Here is a 22,979-nt window from a genome sequence, read left to right on the forward strand (position 1 = left end):
TTCTATTTATCTTCAGATCTCTTCACCGGTCCTTGTAACACCACCATCCGATTGGTGAGCTATGCAAGCTCCTGTCAATTCAACAGTGCAATGATTCCAGCCTCTCTTTAATTCCAGTCTCCCTCGGGTAGAGCTCCAAAGATTGTGAAGGATCATAAAACTCACTACAAATCAAAATGAATGTGATGCCTGAGCAGTACCATTTCTCAGCCAAATGTTTCAGAATGGGACCTTGGGGCCAAATCCTGATCCCAGTGAAGTCAACGGATATTTTTCATTGACTGCAACAAGACCAGGATTTGGCCTTTAGAAACTATTCATGAACTATGATTGCAAAGAAAAGTATTGTTCTATTTAGGGGAGCAAATAGAACACAAGTTCTATGGTGACAAAATACTCCAACTGCACATTGAAATACATTGAACTGTACTTGTTTTTAAAGAACAGAAGCTGGGTCTCTCTCTCATTACCTAGGTTCAGGGGAATGTAATAATCCTTCTAGTGCCGAAGCTGACCTGTAATTACTTGAGAATTTGATGAAACAATAAGCAGATTGTTGTGGGAATGTATCCAAATGTTAAAAGTATGCTTTGCAAACTTGTACCAGATCCTTCTATGGGGAGACGAATCAATGTTGTTAGGAGATGGTGCTAGTGCATTCACTTTGTTTACTTTGGTTTTCTATGTCTGCCTGCCTTCTCAGAAAACTTGCTTGGAGCCAGACTGTAGCAGCCCTCTCTCTGTCTTTTCATAATTGATCAGGGGATGACTGCCTTCCCTGAGGGTTAAGACGTGGCAACTTTTTCTGTTTGCTCAGCATCTCAATGCAGTAGTTCAAACATTGTTCACACCAGCTGGCAGTGTAATGCCATATGCACATCTTGTCAAAGCAACTGTTGTCATGGATACTAGAAACTATCTTAAAAACCAGCTCATTTGAGTCTAATCAAAATTGTACCTTTCTTCATCAGCTGAGAATCTTGATTATTTTAGGAGAATATTGATGAAATAAGATTGCATTGTATTGTGTTATAGATACTGTGTGTTCCAGTAACAGCAATATGACGTAGTTTCATACATTGTTAAATAACATAACTGCTATTCACTGAACTCAGACATTGAAGAGGGAGGAGAAAAAGAGTTCTTCAAGTCGCTTCATTATAAATGTTTTACAATTTAGTTTAAACTGTTTTTCCTTTTAAAAAAATCTTTTAGTAAGTAAGTACTGTTTTGTAGCTCTTGTTTTTACAATAATTGTATGGACAAAATTCACTTAAACTAGCGCTCTTCTGGTAAATGGAATGTTTATATACATTTCTATTGCTTAGCTTTATTTTGCTGAGTTGGAATGAAAACATAAAATAAATGAAAACATCTTATATTTTGATTGGGATAATGTCATCCACAGAAACTAATCTGATTGGTGGAGTGGTAATTTCTTTGTTCTCTGATTTTACTAAGAATGCAAATGAAAACCACTCAGTTTTATTTAGCATTAAAACTGCACTTTATTTTGTCAAAGGAGAGGTTTCCCCTTGAATTGTAAGTACAAAAAAGTGTTTTTAATCTTCAATGAATATCCTTATTAATTCACTTTCAAGATAATCTGATGTTGATTTGTCAAATTTAATTACAGCTTCCGGTAACACTTGAAGTCTACTGCTTTTGCTTCAAAATTGTAATATGAAAATGCAAATTGAATGATAATTTACAAGGGAGTGGGCATTTTAGTTGAACACTCAAAGACAAGTTCCTTGTGGAAATGAGGCTATTGATGCAGTTTATGATTTTTCCTCTTCAAGCACTTTAAACAAATTAACTTTATTTCCTGCAGGATTTCATGTACATCCATAAATTCTAGTGAAGTCTTATATATGTACATTCTGAGGATTTTTCTTGTGTATTTTAAGAAAAACTCAAGTCTAATGATTACAGATTGAATAGGAGGAGACTATATTTTCTCTGAATGTACTTACCTAATATTCACAGTGACTAACCAGCCTCTTTCTATGAAATGTTCAAAAATTATTTCAGGATTGTCTTTTTACTTTTAGGCACTCCAAGCAGCAAGACAGCTTCTCTTACAGCAACAGACAAGTGGACTGAAATCTCCTAAGGGCAGTGATAAACAGAGACCACTGCAGGTTAGTAAAATATGCTTATCTTTGGGGCCTTATTCACAAGGAAGTGCATTGTGCTCGCACATCTATGTGTATGTCTGTAGTGTACTCTTGCATATGTACAGTTTCACAAATACAGTAGATATGCTTGCGTGCTAGTAGTTCATTTCTGATTCATAAAGAAAACTCACTGCACAATAAGAAAATGCTGTAGTTTGTAGATACTTAAAAGGTCACTTACTACAGAGATTGATGCAAACCAAATCTGAGTTCAATAGCTACAATATAAAGAATGTTTGTATAGATATCTTGAGAGATTTTGTGTGCTCTTACTCACAAATGGATGTAAAAATTCCTATGTCAAGACTAAATGTAAAATGATGTCTAAGAAAACAAAGCAGCCCTAGATAATCCAACAGCATTCTAACCAAGGGACAAATGCAGAACAACTCAAAGCTGCCAACACAACTTGGTGAATTGCAAAGGAGCTGCACCTGCTGCTTTTAGAAAAATATATTCTAGAGTTTCATATTTGAATGCTGTGTTTCATTCAGATTATGTGAATTGTTTTACCACATGTTGAGTAATTTTTTCAAATACTTTATTGATAAAAGCATGTGTGCCATTTGTAAAAGGTAAAACATGCTATCCCAGGAAGGTTTTTTTGTTTTTTGTTTTTGGTAAATTTTACCTCATTTGTAGGTTGTTGTAAGTAAGAGTTACATATGAAATTATACACTGCTAACACCAGAGATTCTCACTCATTTCAAGCAAACCAAATATTCATATTTTCACTGGTGAACAGCAAAAGACAGCAATATGTGAGATGATTGTGCATGGCTCTGAGTGTAAAGAAAGTATAATTCCTCCCATCTTTTCCCTCACAGCCCCTGTCTACTTTTCCGGGGGAGGCTTAAGGCCTTTTGGAGGTCACATATTCTTTGGTAGGCCAGCGAATTTCTGTGTGATGCCTTTCTGGTTGGTGTTCTCCACTGAGCCAGAATTCCAAACAGCCACTTGGGGCTGCTCTGCATCCTCAGTTCACCTTCTTTAAATAAGTGTTTTTTTGTCTCAGATGTAATTTGTGTGGTGTGTTCTTTGGCTTTAGTCTTCATGCCATTTTGTCTAAGGGAGTATCTCACACACAAGAGCTTTCTTTCTTTCTTTCTTTCTTTCTTTCTTTCTTTCTTTCTTTCTTTCTTTCTTTCTTTCTTTCTTTCGAAATTTTGCCAGAAACATTATGTTCACTTATGCACTTTTTAATGTAATTCCACATTTTCACCCTTTTCTTTGTGACACATTCATGAAGGAACATAAGGACTCGTTCACACAGCTCTACGCTTCCACCTTTTTCCAATGTGCTTTTTAAATTGCAGCAATTTGCATACTTACGAGCTGTCTCAGCTCAGTGAGGACTGCCCTGGCTTTTTTAAACCAACTGTAAGTGCTTACAACCAGGCCAAAGACACAGGCAGATGTCTAAGGGGAATTAAATATATATAGTTGGCGTCATGCCATGAGGATCTGCTGTAGAAAGCAAGCAAGAGTCCTGAGACTGTCTCAGCTTCCCCACCCTTCTCCTCAGTGTTGGCTTTTCCCTCTACTGGATGTTCTGAAAGCTGAGGACAGAGACAAAAAAAAGTGGCCATAGAGGCAGCAGCTGCCTGACCTGCCAGCCATGTTTCTTCAGTGAGTTCTTAAGGGTAGGATTGGCAGCTCAACGCTCCATCCACCACCTGATTTTTATATCAGGTCTAAGGAGCAAAGTGTTGGAAGGAACAGCCAGGAGGGATGAACAGTGATGAAAGAAGGGAGAACACATAGACCTGAAACCTAGAAGGATGGTGATTATTTTGAGACAGGGAGAGAGTCTTCTGAAAGAGGGGGAGAGATTGGAGGAGATGCTCTGTGTCCTCAAATTCCCTCTGGATCAAACATGGAGGATATGCCCTGTGTCTTTCAATCTCCCAGGAAAAGGGAAGGTATGTCTACGTTAAAATTAAACAGCCACAGCTGGACCATGTCAATTGACTTGAGTTCACGGAGCTTGGGTTGTGGAACTTTTGTAATTGCTTTGTAAGTGTTCGGGCTCCAGCCTGAGCTTGAACATCTATTAAACAGTCCCATAAACTGAGTCAGCTGTCATGGGCAGCCATGTTTGTTTAACTGCAGTGTAGACATGCCCTAAGTGGTAAAGATGCCTCATGCTTCCTTCTCACCAGTGGTGGTGAAACAGGGGAGGAGTAAATAAAGAAAGCAAATAGCAAATATTTTCTTTTCAAAAGCTCTCTAAAGCCAGGATTGCTGCTTTTTTGTGCCAGATTTTGCTCTAGACATCCAGAATGCCCACAGTGGCTCGTATTAAGTGTGTGCACTTTATCTGATACTTTTTAAATTAAAGAAAAATGAAATTTGCTCTCCAACTTCAGTTTAGGTATCATATGTCGTAAATTAAGGCCTGAGTATAATTCCATTTTTATTTTTCCTTCTGACTGTAAAGTGTATAAAAAGGTTTGAAAATAAGTCCTTGGAGCTTTTTTATTTCTGTCATTGACTGCTAATACAGAGCTTTGCATTGTTCGTTATGTAGTGGAAATTTACATCTTGAGCATTATGATTCTTGTTAGGCCAAATATTGTAGTACAGGTCATAAAATTGTACAACATTACTATATCATTATGCCAGATTTAAATGGTAACTTAATGCCAAAGTTTCACAGCAATAGGTACCGATACATATATGTTAACAATGTGGGGTTTAGAGGACACAAATACAAAGAAACGTATGCTTAAAGTAAAAGGGGAGAACAAACTTCTCCCACCAAAATATTAAATTAGTTTCAGAATTAGTGTGTTTCTAATTTCAGAGCAACTGACCAATCTGGCAACTGGAAACAGATTGGGACTACATTATGAATCTAATAAAACTTTTAAACCAGTTTACATATCTGCAGTCAAATGGGGGAGTTTTAGGTATTATTTCCCATTGCACCACTTATGCACTCCATATTTTGATGTAAATAAGGAGCACATACATAAGGAGAAAGAACGAGGAAAAAATTTTATATTTTTGTAGCCATTGGGTTACAAATTTTATTCGATGTTTTGAAACATTCAGTATGGTATTTTATGTGTGTTTTCTTTATTACTCAGAAACGTGCAGTATTTTAGTGGCCTGTGGCACACATTAGCTAATCAGCAGGTTGAAAGCTTACTGCAAAAACTTTCAACCTCCCTTCACACTCCTCTACAAAAGTAGGGTTTTGGGGTAGTGGGCCATGGATTTCTTACTGTACTTTACACACAGTATGCCTTTAGGGAACCTTCTGGGATCATTCTAGAGGAATTCGGGTAGTGATCCAAAGCAGTTCTTACTTGCTTCTTATGAAAAAATCCTTTTGAAAGTGACAGCATGTTATATAAGCTGGATAAAAGGAGATAAGTCTTATGTTTTGCATTTTATATGTATATGTATTTATTTATGTATTGAAATAGAAAAATATTACCGTTGTCTGGTTAGATCACCAATATTATTTCTTAAAGGTGCTCGTGGTTCAGACTTGGATGTGGCATTGTTCTGAATGATAACTGCATAGCTGTAAAATTTATATAGATGGCCTGTGCCCAGAATGCGTATGTCTATCTACTTACCTCTATTTTTTATTTACATTTTTTCTGGGTTTCAGGGCTGCAGATGGCATAAGCATTAGCATGTCTTATGCAAAACAGAGAAAAACATCCCATTTGACAAGCTTGAGTACGAGTTGTAGTAGTGATTTTACTTTCATGTATAGATATCTGAATAAATGTATTTGAAACATGTTTAGATATGCCATTCATTACCCTAATGCACAAATTGAATGGATCCAATCAGTAGGTACATTGATTAACAACATATAGCAGAATAACTAAATAGGGATAAAGGAGTACTTGTGGCACCTTAGAGACTAACCAATAAATAAATAAATAAATTGGTTAGTCTCTAAGGTGCCACAAGTACTCCTTTTCTTTTTGAGAATACAGACTAACACGGCGGTTACTCTGAAACCTAAATAGGGATACTGATGAGAACAGAAGATATTATCCTAAGTATTATGAGATAATATCTTTTACTGTCTTATCTGTACATCCTTAAAAACATATTGTAATACTAAGGATAAGATTTCTGTAATGTTATTTTTGGTTCCTGAAAATTCGTTATCTTCACTAGTGATGCTGTGATTATGGTGACCTGTCATGGAGCAAGCTGGCCACACTCCTGGAATTATTTAAATGCATGACAGTACATTCCCAGAGTATGTATAATAAATAAAAATCACTTAGACTTTTAGAAACTTTTCAGAGAAGTAACTTTCCTACAGCCACTGAAGAATCTAGTGTCATGTAGCTTAGGGATGAAAACTGGCAGCATTATTGTTCTTGTTACATGTACAGCCATGAGTCAGACTTGTGGTTCTTCAACAACTGTGCAAATGCTATTGATTTGCTATCATAGTTGAGCATTAGTGCGCTAGGATTATTTCCTTTATTTCAGGTAGTCTAATCTTTACATTGTTCATGTTTTACATTCCACTGTAGGCTGCATAACTATTTGGATGGCAAGCTACATTTTTTTTCTATAAGATCTATGAAAATCTGTTGTTTTTTTTTCTATAGAGTGTAATCTCTATAATGGAGCACTTCACTTTCATGAAGTCAGTCTTCAAACTTTTTCTTAATTGGAACAAACTAATATTTATTTTTAATTCTGTAGGGTAATGTATTTGTAGCTAACTGGTTGCTTATTAACATCTTGGTGCTAGAAGATTTGGTGCTTCCAACATCAATACGAGTGCATTTTGTATTAGGATGCTATGTCAGGAAATCATGACTCCTGGAACCAAAGGGTTAAGCTCAGTGTGTACCAAGCCTGTTGTATAAATATCATGCTGTAGGGAGTGTTAGTTGTTAAGGTAAGCTTTGTTTGTTTAGTATGAACACGTCATTGAAATAATCATTTTATAAAATTTGGTTTTAGGAAAGTTAAGTATACACTTAAGTTTCATTACTTAATGTTTATTTTCTTAGTGTTTAGTATCAAGAATACCAGAAGTTGGAAATACGCGTTGGAAGTTGGAAATATATAAAATGTCTAAAATATCAGACACTATCTTTTTGTAAAGTATTTTATTCAAAGATAAGTCTGACAATGCACCTTCAGAACAAAGAGATTACAAGCCCTGATTTGTCATAGAGAGGTCATTGATCCTACAAAATATTTTATCTCATTGTATGTAAATGACAAATGGAAATTAATAAATTAATTCAGTCATCTGCCTTGGGATCTTCTGGTAAGATAAATTGGTATAAAATAGTGAACAAAAATATTATACTTATTCAAGAATGGATTTTAAAAACATAACATGTATTGTAATATAAAGAACCTGATGAGAAAGTGAAAAAGGACAAAATAGGCATAAGTGGGTAGAATAAATTGGAGAGCAGAGGAAACAGCTGGGGAACATGGGCACTTGCCTTTCAGTTTTGTCTTGGGGCCTGTAAATACGGAATACAATCCTGGTCTCACACCTAACTATATATGGGATTCCTGCTTAAAACACATAAAAGGAGAAATAAATGTTTTGGATAATAGCATGCATTGGGTTTCCTCTGTGCCAGGTCAACCAGAAATAGAAATCAATTTAATTAGTCCAAAACTCTTTCCAGATCTTCCAGCCAACTATATTCTCAAGGCATGATCAGTTTGTACATACTCGAGAGCATTGATTTGGAGAGATGCAAATGTCTAATATGTAAGAGGAGAATAGTGATAAACAGACTCGCCCTCTTGAGTATAATCCTGAAGGAAATGTGTGGCCTACATATAAGCAAACATGGAGGCTTGGGGTAAATTAAATCTGGAAGCTAGCTGCTGGAAAGGCATAAGTCCCATTTTCCCTAGTAAGTCTGCTATGAAGGATATGCAGTTATCCTCTAAGGTGAAAAAATTTGCATCAGTGATACCCACTCTAAAGGCAAGGATAAACCCTAGAGAGGAAGAGGAGGCAAGGGAGTTATTTTTAGTTAAGGTGAGTGTGTCTGTGTGCATGTGTAAACCTTCCATGCTTTCAGCAGTGTAGAAGACAAGAGTTCCATGTAATGTGGAGAGATCAATATGCTAAGAAAGGAAGGAGCCAGGCTGTAATTCAGATGGGTATAATAATTCTATGAATGGATACATAATATTGTATTGGAAATATTGTAAGGAAAATGCTTTTAAAAACCTGATTCTTCTCTCATTTATATGGGTTTTACCCTCATGAATAGAGGTCCATTCCAGAGTACCTGTCCTCTCTTTGATTATTTATGTTACTGTTATCTTTAAGCCACAACATCTGTCAGGACAAGTATTGCTTTAAATCACTTCTCACTGTTAGAAACATCAAACATTTTAAAAAAAATAGTCAGCCAATAGATTCCTAGAATGCCTCTATCACATTGTAAATACTAAAACGAATGATTTTGTATAAGATATTTTATGTTGTTCATCACCCACTTTAGTTTTCATATTGATTTATTGTTACTGAAAATGTCTTTTCAGCTTATATTAAACATCTGTAGTGTATTCATGCTTTTTTTTCACTGATAAAACAAATGTTTCTGTTAGATATGTATGTAAAATAGTTCTGCAACTCTTCAGATCCTATGAGTTTTATAGGGACATATATCGAAAAATTGTACATATGCGTACTGTGCTTTCCATGCTTCTACTTGCAGCGAGTGAGAAGGAGATGATGTAGTAATGGCTGGAGGTCTGTGTGTGATATAGAGAGAACTCTTTGGGGCAAGGACCATTGCTTTCTGTAGAACACCAAACACACTGACTGCTCAGTCAATAGTGCATTATAATAATAGATACATGTAAGCACCTAGGTAGGTTGCAATATTCTAAATATTCTTGGGCGCTTTTTGTAAAAGTTTGGAAAGCATATTAATTTTCAATGTATACAGGTGCGACAGTTCAACCTCCTGGTTTCTATGCCTCTCTCTCTCAGAATTTTATTACTGTAACTGTCTCTGAATCCTATATCCTTTCTTTTACTGTTGGTTAGGAATTTTCCAGCAAAACATTTTTCGTCGGGAAATGTCGATTCATCATGAGTGAAACAATGGGAAAGGGTCAATTTGGACAAATTTTTAGATGAGAATTTTTTTACAAGGTTTCATAATTCTCAAAGTGTCCCATGCCAATATTTTTAAATGAGGTTGAAATCAAAATGAAACATTTTGAAATGACTGAAACAAAATTTTCAATTTACCTCATTAGATTTTTTTCAGATATGAAATCATAAAAATTTTTGAGATTTTGACTTTTTGTCCTGATCCCGGGTGGGAAAATGTGTTGACATCTCAGGAATTCTTGTAGGATTAGAAAACCATTTCCTGTACATCTGCTTTCTTTGCTCCTGTCCTCAGTCTCCTGTCCTCACCTTCAAGTTACCTATGTTGCTGATCCTCTGACTATCTCTACTGACTGTGGAGTGGGGGAAAAAGTCAGGTTGCCAATTTTGATTGGACGTATTCCTGGAAGTTTCATCACATGGTTTCATCTTTAATTAAATTAAATTAAAGATTAATCTTTGATTTCTGGAGACTCCAGGACAATCCTGGAAGGGTTGGCAGCCCTAGGGAAAAGTATCCCAAGTTCACTCACTCCTACTCTTCATGTAGGCTCACAAATTTCAGGCCCAGGATTTAGAAAATAGTTATTCTTTTCTCAGACTAAAGAGCAGACCCATAGCCCCAAATTCTTCTCATGATGGATCCTGCCATTTGCCTTATACCAGGAACTACTGCTGTGAATTGGACAGATGGAGGAGTGTCTGTCTTTTTCCTTATCTGGTCTGTAAACTACAGGAGTCCAGGCCCTAAAAATAAGTTTCTTTTCTTTGCACTGCCTCAACAGCTGGAAACCTTTACCCACTCCCAACCCGCCCCCTATGCTCCCTGCACAGCCTTCACATTCACCATAACTGCTCCTTTTTCTGCTGCGTGAGTAGCTCCTTTATGGCTGTGGGAGATGCAGGTTTTCGTGAGCCACTCTTCCAGACTTTTTGCAACAGCTCTTATTGGTCTGATTCTCCCACTAGCTGGCTGACTGCCCAGAAAAGCCTGTGAAGAGCTGAGTGGGGATGTGTGAATGGCTCCCCACTCAGCACGATTCTATTAAAGGGTCTGCTCCCAAGCAGGTTCCTAATTACACTGGTTTAAGATTCCACCACTCAAGCAGGTGTCTCATACCATCCTTGAATTTAACAAACATATCAGTGTACAATGATATAAAAATGGCTGATCCAGAAAACAGCCAAGGAACATATTCTGTAAACTACTTAGCATTCTGAATTGTTTTTGCTTAATTTTAAGTCTCTATCTCTTTTGCATCCAAGTGAGATATGATGATTCTTTGTTCTGTAATTTTAAAAATAGCTTCAAGTGAAATCACTGTCAGGGTATAAGTTATCTTTCCAGCGGCATTTATTTAATTAAGCAATTGTAAATGCTTACAGAGAAGTTCTTTCAAAAACAATGCCCTCTGTCTAGACATTAAAGAACCTACACCCAGATGTAGTGATATATGTTGTTAGTTCTGCTCCCTTCCAAATAAAAATCCAGGGCAGAAAGTCACATTAAAATGCCATTCTATCCGTTCCTTGTTTGCAATTGCTGATTTTTTTCTTAACAGATTCATTTTACTGCATAAATCAGATATTTGTATTGTTTATTTATTTCATGCTCATTGGGCTATATTTTTGGATATTTTACTTAGTGTATGTGTTAATTGTGCCATTGCTGTATCAACCAACGTGATTGCTTTGTCTGTAGTTTGCATATTTCAAAAGGAGAAATTAAGTATCCAGTTATATGCCACCTTCAGGGTAAGTGTTCCTCTTAGTTCACACTTCAACTTGCCAGGATAGGTATGAGATTAAAAAATAAATTATTGAAATTAACTAATTGATCATGCATTACTCTTACTTTGTATTTTAGTCATAAATCTAGCAACAGATTCTCTCAGTGCACACGTCAGGAACCAGAACGTGTCATAATGCAGAGTAAAAGAGCAGCTTAATACCAACCTACAAGTACTAACACTTCTAATGCTGGCACTTTTTTTTTTTTTTGGTCTTAAAATTGCCACCTTGACATCTTCTGTTGTTGGTGCTACTACACATTCTCCAGTGATAAGCCACGGGGTGCATTCTAGATCTTTGTGTGCCAGGTTGAGGAAAACCAATTTATTTCTTACTATATACCAAGGTGTAATAGAACTAATGGTGCAAAATCTTACAAACTGAAACAGCTACTCAAGCAGTCTTTGAAAAGCAGCCCTACAAAAATATCGTGGAAAGGGAACATTCCTGTATTCCAACAATATCAATATGGTAAGCGTCCCAAAGAGGATCTCAAAATGTAAAGGGTTAATTAAATTCTCCCTTCAGTCACCACATCTGTCCAAGAAAACTCTATCAGTAGATGGAAGAGGAGGCCTGCATGCTTGACGTTGAAGAAAACACAACATAACATGTTAGAAACATTTCTCTAGCAAGTATCTCTTTCAAATTGATGCTGCTATTATTTAGAGCATATAGAACCATGGACATGGTACTTAATAATAGTAAAAATGCATACATCACAAAAGATATTACGTAATATAGCTTACAATCTAAAGGCCCAAACAGATATCATATAATTAAAACCTCAGTCAGTGAAATTTCAAGAGTACTTCAGTTCCTTATGGAACAGTTGGGTTTTGGGGAGTGATTTTTGAGGCAGAGATAATTATGAGCAAATAAAGATAGATGAATGGTTGCTTGGTCTGTGGTCTTTGCTGATCTAAATGAAAGAAAGCATGGAGTCAGGAGTGGATGACAGAAACAAAGGCAGAAACATAGGAGATGAAATTCCAGACTCACTTAAATAAGTTGCAAAACTCCAGTGAGAAGTATATGATGTTAATTTGTCCATAAACTTGTTTAGTCCTGAAAAGCTTGCTTCACTGATTTTAACCCCTCTTCAGATTGTGTATACACACAAAGTAGGTGGTGTGTTAATATTTCATGCCAGTTGACCCATGTAGTTATTTTTTAATATATTTTTATTTATTTTCAATAATCATTGATAGGTAACACTGTAGAGCAGATAGAAAAAGTGTAAATGATATTTTAAATACAGCATGAAAACACAGGTGTATATTTGGGGTATTGTCTCCTCTGACACTCCCTTTTAATATATTGTAAAGGCTTGGATGCTTGTAATTGTCTCGTTTGTTTATGATAGAAATAGGAGTTTTTATTAGCACATTTTGTGTATGTGTAGCTTTTACTTCTCTGTTTTATAAATTGACATTTTTCAATTGATGATATTAAAAATGTATCAGCTTCATCATAAATCGTAGGGCATAACAGAAATATAATTGGAGTGTTAAATGTGGATATTTGTATCTGGAAAGTAGATCCATCTCAAAACTGTCTCTTTTCTCTGCAATGTGCAGTATGGAAACCAGAAATTGCTGAATATATTTTCCAGAATCACAAATATTTTCAGGTTTCAGAGTAGCAGCTGTGTTAGTCTGTATGAGCAAAAAGAAAAGGAGGACTTGTGGCACCTTAGAGACTAACAAATTTATTTGAGCATAAGCTTTCGGGAGCTACAGCTCACTTCAGCGGATGCATTCAGTGGAAAATACATACTTTGATCATGTTTAGCACTTATTTAGCATCTTCTATCCAGTTTTCTTATTTAAATATTTTAAAATAAATTAAATCTCACAGCACCTTAATGAGGTTAGTTTTATTACTCCGATTTTAAATATTGGGAAGCTGAGTTACAGAGAGGACTAGTGACTTGCACAACAAGTCTACTGAAAGTGTGAGAGCCAAGAATAAAACCCAGGTCTCCTTTTGTGGTGCTAAAAGAACCACGTTTAGGCCTTGTCTACACTTACCGGGGGTTCGACATGTGCCGAATGATGCATCGGCAGTCAATTTAGCGGGTCTAGTGAAGACTTGCTAAATCGACTGCCGATCACTCTCCTGTCGCCTCCTGTATTCCACCTGAATGAGAAGTGCAAGGGGAGTCGACGGGAGAGCATCTCCAGTCGACATCGCATAGTGTGGACTCCATGGTAGGTAGCTCTAAGGGGGGAGGAATAGCTCAGTGGTTTGAGCATTGGCATGCTAAACCTAGGGTTGTGAGTTCAGTCCTTGAGGGGGCTATTCAGGGATCTGGGGCAAAAATTGGGGATTGGTTCTGCTTTGAGCAGGGGGTTGAACTAAATGATCTCCTGAAATTCCTTCAAACCCTGATAGTCTCTGATGGTATGAACTACATTATTCATGTAGCTGAAGTTGCATAACTTAGACCGGTCTCCCCCCCGTAGTGTAGACAAGGCCTAATTCAGCATCGTGCTGGATAGTTCAGTCTCTGGAAATGTTTTATTTGTGTGTGTTGGGAGGGAATCATTTGAAGAGCTCTTCAGACATTTTAGATAAGCATTTAAATAATAATGTTAATTTAACTGGGATTTTACAATTTGTAACATAATACTCTAATACTACATTTTTAAAGCAAATGATTATGATGCTTTCTGTCCTTTTTAAGCATGTGTTTAGATCATCAGCATAAGTGATATTGAATCAGACAATCTTCTTGGCTAGTAATGATCTAACATACATTTAAAGGAAAGAATTTCTCAGTAACTGTCAAGACTAAATTTTTTTAATTCTAATGACATGCAATTAAACTACTACATAAATTTTAAAAAATACCTCTTAAAACCCAGCTATTCATGAAGCATTTTGGCTACAATTACCATTTAATACAGTGTGTTTGTTTATTATATTTTATTGTATTATGTTTATTGTGATTGTAGACTATAAGCACTCCAGGGTGAGAGTTGTTGGGTTTTTTTTGTTTTTCTGGTTTTTTTTTAGAATACTTCACCTAATGTACAGCAGTGTATGTATACTGACAGCATCATCTCAATTATAAATTTAAATAAATACTGTTTACGCTTTATAGTGGTATCCACTACAAAGAGGTAGTTTGGATTCTGTTCCTGCTATATATGGCTTCACTTTGAGATTATGCACACTGACATCTGATCTTGCTCATAGTGAAGTCAGTGTCAAAACTCCAGATTATAAAACGCCATAGGATTGGACCATTTCTTGCCTTTAAATTGAGATTGAGTATATCAGAGTATATAACACAGCATAAAATGTACACAAAAATGAAGTTCCATGCAATCCTATATGAAGCCCATATTTAGAGAGATTCTTAAAGGATCCCTATGAGGAATCTGCAGACAGACATCTACCCCAGTAAAATGTTCTCTTTCGATAACTTGCTCTTTGTTTTTCTCAAGACAGTGTCATAGGGAGCTCCATAACTGTAATCTCACTTTGAAAATCTTTGCTTCATCTGACAGTTCCTTCTTTTCTTGTGTTTGTTTTCTCCCTAGTTATAAAATATTTCTTATTGGGTTTTTGACTGTGCTGTAGTGATACAGGTGGTAGCTTTTTAATTTTTGTTCTGGGAGAGTTAGCTGCTTAGATTTTCATTGCAAGTCCTTTTATTATTATTGCTGTAATTATTGATTAATAATGGCCCATAATTAGCGTGAGATGTATAGTGTATTCACAGAATATAAACATGAGGAAGAAACCCATTATAGAGTCATGATTAGTGTGTTTTCTATCTTGGAAGACAGTGACATCGTTGGAAACAAGATCTGCATATGGCCATAGAATCATAGAAAAATCGTAGAACCATAGAAGATTAGGATTGAAGAGACCTCAGGAGGTCATCTAGTCCAACCCCCTGCTCAAAGCAGGACCAACACCAACTAAATCATCCAAGCCAGGGCTTTGTCAAGCCGGGCCTTAAAAACCTCTAAGGAAAGAGATTCCACCACCTCCCTAGGTAACCCATTCCAGTGCTTCAACACCCTCCCACTGAAATAGTGTTTCCTAATATCCAACCTAAACTTCCCTCACAGCAACTTGAGATCAATGCTTCTTGTTCTGTCATCTGCCACCAGTGAGAACAGCCTAGCTCCATCCTCTTTGGAACCCCCCTTCAGGCAGTTGAAGGCTGCTATCAAATTCCCCCCTCATTCTTCTTTTCTGCATACTAAACAAGCCCAGTCCCCTCAGCCTCTCCTCATAAGTCATGTGCCTCAGCCCCCTAATCATTTTAACTGCCCTCCACTGGACTCTCTCCAATTTGTCCACATCCCCTCTGTAGTGAGGGGAACCAAAACTGGACGCAATACTCCAGATGTGGCCTCACCAGTGCCGAATAGAGGGGAATAATTAATTCCCTTGATCTGCTGGCAGTGCTTCTACTAATTCAGCCCAATATGCCGTTAGCCTTCTTGGCAATAAGGGCACACTGCTGACTCATATCCAGCTTCTCATCCACTGTATCCCCAGGTCCTTTTCTGCAGAACTGCTGCTTAGGCAGTCAGTCCCCAGCCTGTAGCAGTGCATGGGATTTTTCCATCCTAAGTGCAGGACTCTGCACTTGTCCTTGTTGAACCTCATCAGATTTCTTTTATCCCCCCAGTCCTGCAATTTGTCTAGGTCACTCTGGAACCTATCCCTACCCTCCAGCATCTCTACCTCTCCCCCCATCTTAGTGTCATCTGTGAACTTGCTGAAGGTGCAATCCATGCCATCCTCCAGATCATTAATAAAAATGTTGAATACTTGATACCAGCTGCCAAATATTTATCGAGCCATTGATCACTAGCTGTTGAGCCCAACAATCTAGCCAGCTTTCTATCCACCTTATAGTCCATTCATCCAATCCATATTTTTTTTAATTTGCTGGCAAGAATACTGTGGGAGACCATTCAAAAGCTTTGCTAAAGTCAAGATATATGATGACATTGCCAAAAGAGATCATATCTCAGAAGAGTTAGAAAGAATCTGCTAGCTGTTTCTGAAAAACCTTAGCCTGGTTTATTGGCCCAAACACTAGTACATGGTCAAAAACTCAGTGATAATCAAGATTATGCATTCCTTTGCTTCTGAATATACCCTTTTTAATATCAGTGTCACTGTTTCAGTGGTCATCATTGATAAGTCAACATTTGTGAAAGCTAGGACTATAACAGGGTTTAAAAGAGAATGAGATAAATTCATGGAGGTTATGTTCACTAGTGGCTATTAGCCAGGATGGGTAAGGAATGGTGTCCCTAGCCTCTATTTGTCAGAGCGTGGACCTGGATGGCAGGAGAGAGATCACTTGATCATTACCTGTTAGGTTCACTCCCTTTGGGGCACCTGGCATTGACCACTGTCAGCAGACAGGATACTGGGTTGGATGGACCTTTGGTCTGACCCAGTATGGCCATTCTTATGTTCTTATTTACCCATTATTAGATATATTGAGGTTATGTGCTGCTAAAGAAAATTGGATTGCTCACAGGATTAATATTTATTAGTGTTATTAATTATCTGTATTTTAATAGTTCCCAGAAGTCCCAACCAAGATTGAATAGTCATTGTGTTAATCATTGTACAATCACATATGAGAGAGAATTCCTGTCCCAAAGAGCTTACAGTCTCAATAGGCAATACAGACAAAGTATGGGAGGGAAACAGAGGTACAGAGAGTGAAAGTGATTCCCCCAAAGTCACATCACAGGTCATTGTCCGAGTGAGGAATAAAATCCAAGTCTTTTGACTCCTAGTTCTGTGCATCAGGCCACAGCCCTTCCCTATTATACTGTGAGAGGATATAAAATATTTTTCAGCTCTACAGCTCTTGTTCAAATCTACGCCAAGTCAGTAAAGAGAGAAAATGATGAGTTTAGTCTCATTTTTAGAATACAGGTATTCATGTTTAAAAAACCAATATCATGATTTGTATCCTTAGCTTCACTCTCCAGATATGTCACTCTGGTACCTAAATGAGTAAAAAACATAATGAAGCATTGGAGTTAGATCCAGATATGCAGGCTCATTTTTTTTTTTACAAACTATTATGTCCATGGGATAGTCCAAGTATAATCTTATATATAGAACTACTATTCAAATAGGCAAAAAATATTGGTTGTCTAGTTCTGAAAAAATATAATCTCTGATGTGGTGGAAAAGCTTAAGTAAATCTGGGATGAAGGAAAGTCAAGATAGAACAAAACAGTGCCAGAATACAGCCTTTTACTCTTTTGTCTCCAATAACCCTTCAACTTACCAGATCCAATTTGAGAAACTAGTGATTTAGTTTCAAGAGCTTTAGCGTCACCAAGATCGTAAAGTACATACTTTACATTTCTCAAAGCCATTCAGCGTTCTACTAGAAATTAAATAGCTATTTGAGGTCATGTTTAGGATAATGTGGAGCTTTATCTAACCAACCCAACTTGTGGCCTTCCATGACATGGGCATCCCAAAAATATTCACTGATTATGGTTGCTCTACAAGCCAACTAATTATGGAGACACCAGTTGCAGCTCCATAGTTAAGCATGAGCCTTTTTCTGCATTCAAGAAGGGATTCATCCTACTTGTTATGTAGGTAAAATATGAGTAATTTAGGATAAAATATATTACATGGATGTTTAATGATTTCAAAACCAAGCATTATAAAGCCAGGTAGTTAAGAGTTAAAATTAAACGTAGAAAGAAATCCAAACAAATTACTATATGGAAATGCACACTTAGAGCACCCACCCAAACACCTTTCAGTCTGCTCTAAAGTAACACCACACAGGGGGTGAAATAAAAGAAAAAAAATCTAATGCATCATTAACATTCAGTTTACTCTAATATGAGACATCACATTGTTATTGCATGATGTTACTGCAAGAATTTTGAAAGAATAACGTGTGAAAGCTCGAGTTTCTTCAGCATTGTTAGTCTATTTCACTGCAGTCTGTTTCAGGATCTGCTGGGTTGTTTAGCTGAGGTGTCAGGCATACAGGTATAAACTAGCTGTTCAATAAACAGGAACAGCACCACAGGCAAAGTTGGCCCTCTGCATTGAAGAATCCTTGCTAAAGACTAAAGACTTCTGGTGCATTGCTTGCTTTCTCCCTGCTGTGGCTGAAAGAGCTAAGAGGCTAAGTTAGTTAGGCTTTGAATATTTTTGTGGTCTGTCCATCCAGCCCACATCAGTATCCCTATTTGTGTTTGTAGATGCTGAGAGCTCTCAGAGGGGAGAATTCTTGAGCCATTCTCCAAAAGAAAGACCATGACAACATAGTTCACTTTAGGAGGGAGACATATTTGAAGGCTGGAGAATATTTCCTCACTCCTGGAGGACAGTTTCACATTTCAGATGCAGCTGCCTTATTCACTACTTATAGCTGTGACGTTGAATACAGGAATTCTGACCCTTTATCAAATCTCTTTCTGGTGAAAGATTTGATCTCTTTAACTGCAAAACCTATAGTACCCTGCAGAAGCTCAAGAAACCCAGGTCTTCTGATGTCTCACAGTTTTTTTTGTTTTTGTTTTTGTTTTTTTTAAGAAAAGATAGCTCCCTTGAGGAAACAAGAGCAAGTAGCAGTAATCCTGTCAACATCAGTCTTCAGTCACACTCAGTGCCACATCTTCTCCGCTTCTTCAGAGTCCTATTTGTGCAAAAGTGGAAAAGAACTAAAAGCACTGGCATTATATATATCTTTATATATCTCGTATTGCAAGAGGGCATGTGAGTGTGGACCCAGTGGTCACTGCCTTCAGGAAGGTTCTAAGCTCATGTTACTGAGAATGTGCTCATCTTAACAATGTGGCTCGGTACAGCCCCTGTTAGAGCCAAATTAAGGCTAGGCAAGTGCTGACAATGACATCAGAATCTACTTTAATTAAAAAACAAACAAAAAAAAAGGTATTGTTTCTAGCCCTCATAACTGTGAAGAAAAAAGCTTGAAAAGGTGGCACAGTGTTTCTCTGGTATACTCAGCCAGTGTCTTGATCTGCCACTGGATGACACCATCTAATATCCAGAGCGTCTGGTGTTCTCCCTCAATATATCTCCAACTGCAAGGCTGTGGAAAGAATCAACATTTATGTTAACTGTCTTCAAGGGCAATCTCTCTGATTATGCTCTTCACTCTTTCATCCATAAAGTATATTTGATGCTGGAGAAATTTTTCTGTGACTACTATATATATGTCTGTATTTTTGTTTATGTTTCAGGAGGCATTTTATTCTAAATGAAGTTTTTAGTTGTGTATAACTTTTTGTAAGAATTACCGTTCTGGGTAGAATTTCTTATGCTTGTTCTGAAGTCAGAGGCAATTTTTTGGAAATTAACAGGAGATCTGTTCAGCCGTTTTTATATTAATCCAGTGTGGTGTTTGCTTGAAAGAAAGAAAGAAAGAAAGAAAGAAAGAAAGAAAGAAAGAAAGAAAGAAAGAAAGAAAGAAAGAAAGAAAGAAAGAAAGAAAGAAAGAAAGAACTGCTTTAAACGTGTTAAAATAATCAGGTGGATTTTTTTTTATCATCATTACTATTTTTCCATGAGTTGGTTAATTCACACTTGTCATAGACTTAGGGCCAGATTTTTAAATGCATTTAGGCACCTAACTCCCAAGTTGGAGGTAGACTCCTGAACAAAGCCTTTAAAAATCTGGGCTTTAGTCCTCACGAGAGCCTTCAGTGTATTCAAAGGCTTAGAAATACCAATGTGTACTCCCCCCTAAGTGTATTAACATAGAGCATATATCTGGAACTACTCACATTTGACTCTTGCATCCCACACTTTACTAATAACATAGGAATATAGTAATTGCCATACAGGACCATACTAGTGTTCCATCTAATCCTGTCTCCTGTCTCAAACAGTGGTCTGTGTCAGATGTTTCAGAGGATGGTGTAAGATACCCTGCAGTAGGCAATTAGGGAATAACCTGTCCACAGAGAAAGTTCCAGCCTAATGCTCCTAAGTAGGATATTTGATCAGTTGCGTTTTGCTTTGTTTAAAAAAATGCAAAAACAATGTTCATACAATGTTATAGTTGAGAACTGAGCTCTCAAAAGTTAGAACATTTCGAAATGTGATTTCCCCAGCAACTGTAACACTACTACATTGCTGATATATACGAAGAGAACGTCCACTAAGTCCTATTGGGGATGAGGGGGAACAATTTACAGTTTTTATGACATACATAGAAGTTGTGCATTTATTTTCCCAAACATAACTTTGTATTAACTTTTTAATTGACAATTCTCTATATAGTTAGTAACAGATTTTTTTAAACATCCACTTATTTTGAATGATAGGTTGTTAACATACTGATACATCTAATTTATCAATTTTTAAAAAGTAACTTTAATTTTTTTCATCATTCAGCTCTGGAATGTGGTTTTCGTGGTAGCATTATTTCTAAAGTTTCCAAAGTTGTTTCCTCATATATTTTTAAACTAAAATGCAATTTCTGAGTTATTTTTATAACAATCTTGGCATCTGATGGATATATCACTTTAGGTTTTTTTGTTGCCAGAAATATAGACTATTGTAGATGCATATGAAAAAAATATTATTTTAAAAAAATGAGCTGTTTACCTTTGTTCTACCATATATTTTTATTATTATTTCTCCTACTGTGGTACCTAGGGACATCAGTCAAAGATTATGGTCCCTACCCAGAGAGCGTACAATCTAGGATTTCTTTGTATGTAGTATTAATATAGACCCTCCTTTCCCACTGGTGTGAAGTAAATTCTTTGAGTGAGAAATAAATTCTGCCGTTTATCATATGGCATCAGGGCAAAAGACATAGGCAGTGTGTCCTCAGTTTTTTAGCTTTCTTTTACCTGATACGTTATTGCAAGTGTATGTCTTGTTTTACATAAGTATAGAAAACCTCTTGAGGTTCTGCATGCTTTCTTCTGGCACATCAGCACAGGAGAGATTGATAATTCTTATACTGAGCTCTGGGAATGAGCGCCAGTTTTTCCAAGGCTCTTTATCAATATGAGATGCAAAGCCTGGCACAGTGTCACATCCAGTCAAGCCATGGAATGTTGGTAGGGCACATGTTTCTCTGCATTGGGTAGTAAATATTTTGTGTACTTCAAGGTGTAGGATGTACTTTCCTGTTCCAAAAACCATCCAAAGATTGAATATTAATAGGGCCTGGGCTATTGCCATTGCAAGTACCACAACAGCAATATCAAAACAATTAATTTACAGAAGTCATAGCCTGTGTTTCATACAGAACAAATGTCTTTCATCATGGTTGCATAGAGCAAGAGCAGTAACATCCTTTCATAGTGGAGCAATGAGCGTCTGTTATTTTTAATTACAGGTAATAGAGAAGTTCTTTCTCTTGTGGGTCAAATGACTGAGTAAATAGTATTTTCCTATTTACAAGCCAAATGGAGGAAGTTCTAATTTCCTACTGTGACTTACAAATTTCTTACACACACCTTGATCTAGCTGTACCTTTTAGAATATCAACTATCCCACACATGAAGGTCCTAAACTAGGTCCAGACAAGTTGTCTGTTTTATGCAAGAGGATTATTAACCTTCTTTTACTGAAGATTGATGCACAGATGCTGCTTAGTATTAACTCTTTTCCTCCTCATATTGTTGAGCATTCTCAGCTTCATTAGTTTTTCAAGCAAACTCTGGCCCATCCTATACACCGTCTCACACTAAAAGCCATTTGACCCATTAATGAATCCAACTGCACCTTTATTTCCCTTTTTACATACTCTCTTCTGTTCGGGTGTTTGTCTCTTGTCATGGATCTGGATCTTCTGTGCTATAAACTTACCATTATTGCATGGTGCTTTAAGGACTGGACGTTTGATCAGCAGCTCACGCCTGTCCCTCAATAAACTGGAATCTGATGTGCGTATGTTGTTTGGTGGTGAACATTTTCGGTACAGTGCTAAATTTGTATCTCTTATTGAATTCTAAGCCCCAGTGCCACACAATTGCTCCATACTGAATCTTTGTGCTCTTTCTTTACAGTATTCATCGAAACCCTGAAAAGACTCTGCTGTTCTTAGTGTAAATATCAATTTAGTTATCATAGACAAGGCTCTGCTGAGCATAAAAGGCAGCATCTGTTATCTGGTGTTCTTTCTGATGTGTACTATATGAGCTGCCTGGAAGGAGGACCTTGCTGTTCTAGTCATTAATCTCTGTGTTTATCCCAGTGCTTGTGTCCATCCATTTGAAAACCTTATATTAATTACCACTATGCTTCACCATGAACACTTTATCATTTATGTATGATATCTTCAATCTCAGCTGTTTCTCTTTGGTGGGCATGCCTTCCACCATCTCTTTTTTGACCTGCATGAGGCTATACCGATAGAGTTGGGCCTGATGGGGTCCGTGACACACCCAAAAAGAATGAAGGTACTAAATAAACAATAAACTTCAGCACATATATTGGACTTTGGAACTGTATGCACGTAGGTAGACTGCAGTAGTTAGCTTGGTGTACATCATGTATTTTTTACTACTCAGTCTGCTGAATATGGAGTGTTAATCACCACCTTTTACATTGCTATTATAAGGTGCATAGTTGTTCAGAAGGTGGAAAGTAACTGAGTTTATCTGAGGAGGGTGGGTGGAGCTTGCAACCAGTGGAGATTATTTAGTATTGATGTTTGGCAAAACAGATTGTGGATTTCATTCTGTAGTCTATTATTATGATATATATTGGCTGTTCATGTTCTTAATGTACTTCACAGGAGGCACATCTAGACTAATAAGCTGTAAAAGTGTGGGGTTTTATGTGTTGATTCTCCAGCCATGAAAATGAAATGATCACTGTCACAGGAAACTAAGCAAAACAAAAAACATTTTTAAATGCACTTGAGCTTCCTTATGTTATCAATGATG

The 22,979-nt window shown here is 37.0% G+C and overlaps 1 protein-coding gene across 7 annotated transcripts in view; it reads left to right on the plus strand.

Moving 5' to 3' along the window:
- The window catches only part of FOXP2 (forkhead box P2), a 555,287-nt gene that overhangs the window by 408,494 nt on the left and 123,814 nt on the right, over positions 1-22,979 (plus strand). For 6 of the 7 annotated variants that reach the window (XM_073328129.1, XM_073328128.1, XM_073328131.1 and 3 more), the window contains one exon: positions 2,055-2,144. The exons of the other annotated variant lie outside the window; for it this stretch is intronic. In XM_073328129.1, the coding sequence (XP_073184230.1) occupies positions 2,055-2,144 (90 nt within the window). The remainder of the gene's footprint in view (positions 1-2,054; positions 2,145-22,979) is intronic. 7 annotated transcript variants of the gene reach the window in all.

The sequence above is a fragment of the Lepidochelys kempii genome, chromosome 1 (assembly GCF_965140265.1).
Source record: "Lepidochelys kempii isolate rLepKem1 chromosome 1, rLepKem1.hap2, whole genome shotgun sequence".
Taxonomy (NCBI): Eukaryota; Metazoa; Chordata; order Testudines; family Cheloniidae; genus Lepidochelys; species Lepidochelys kempii.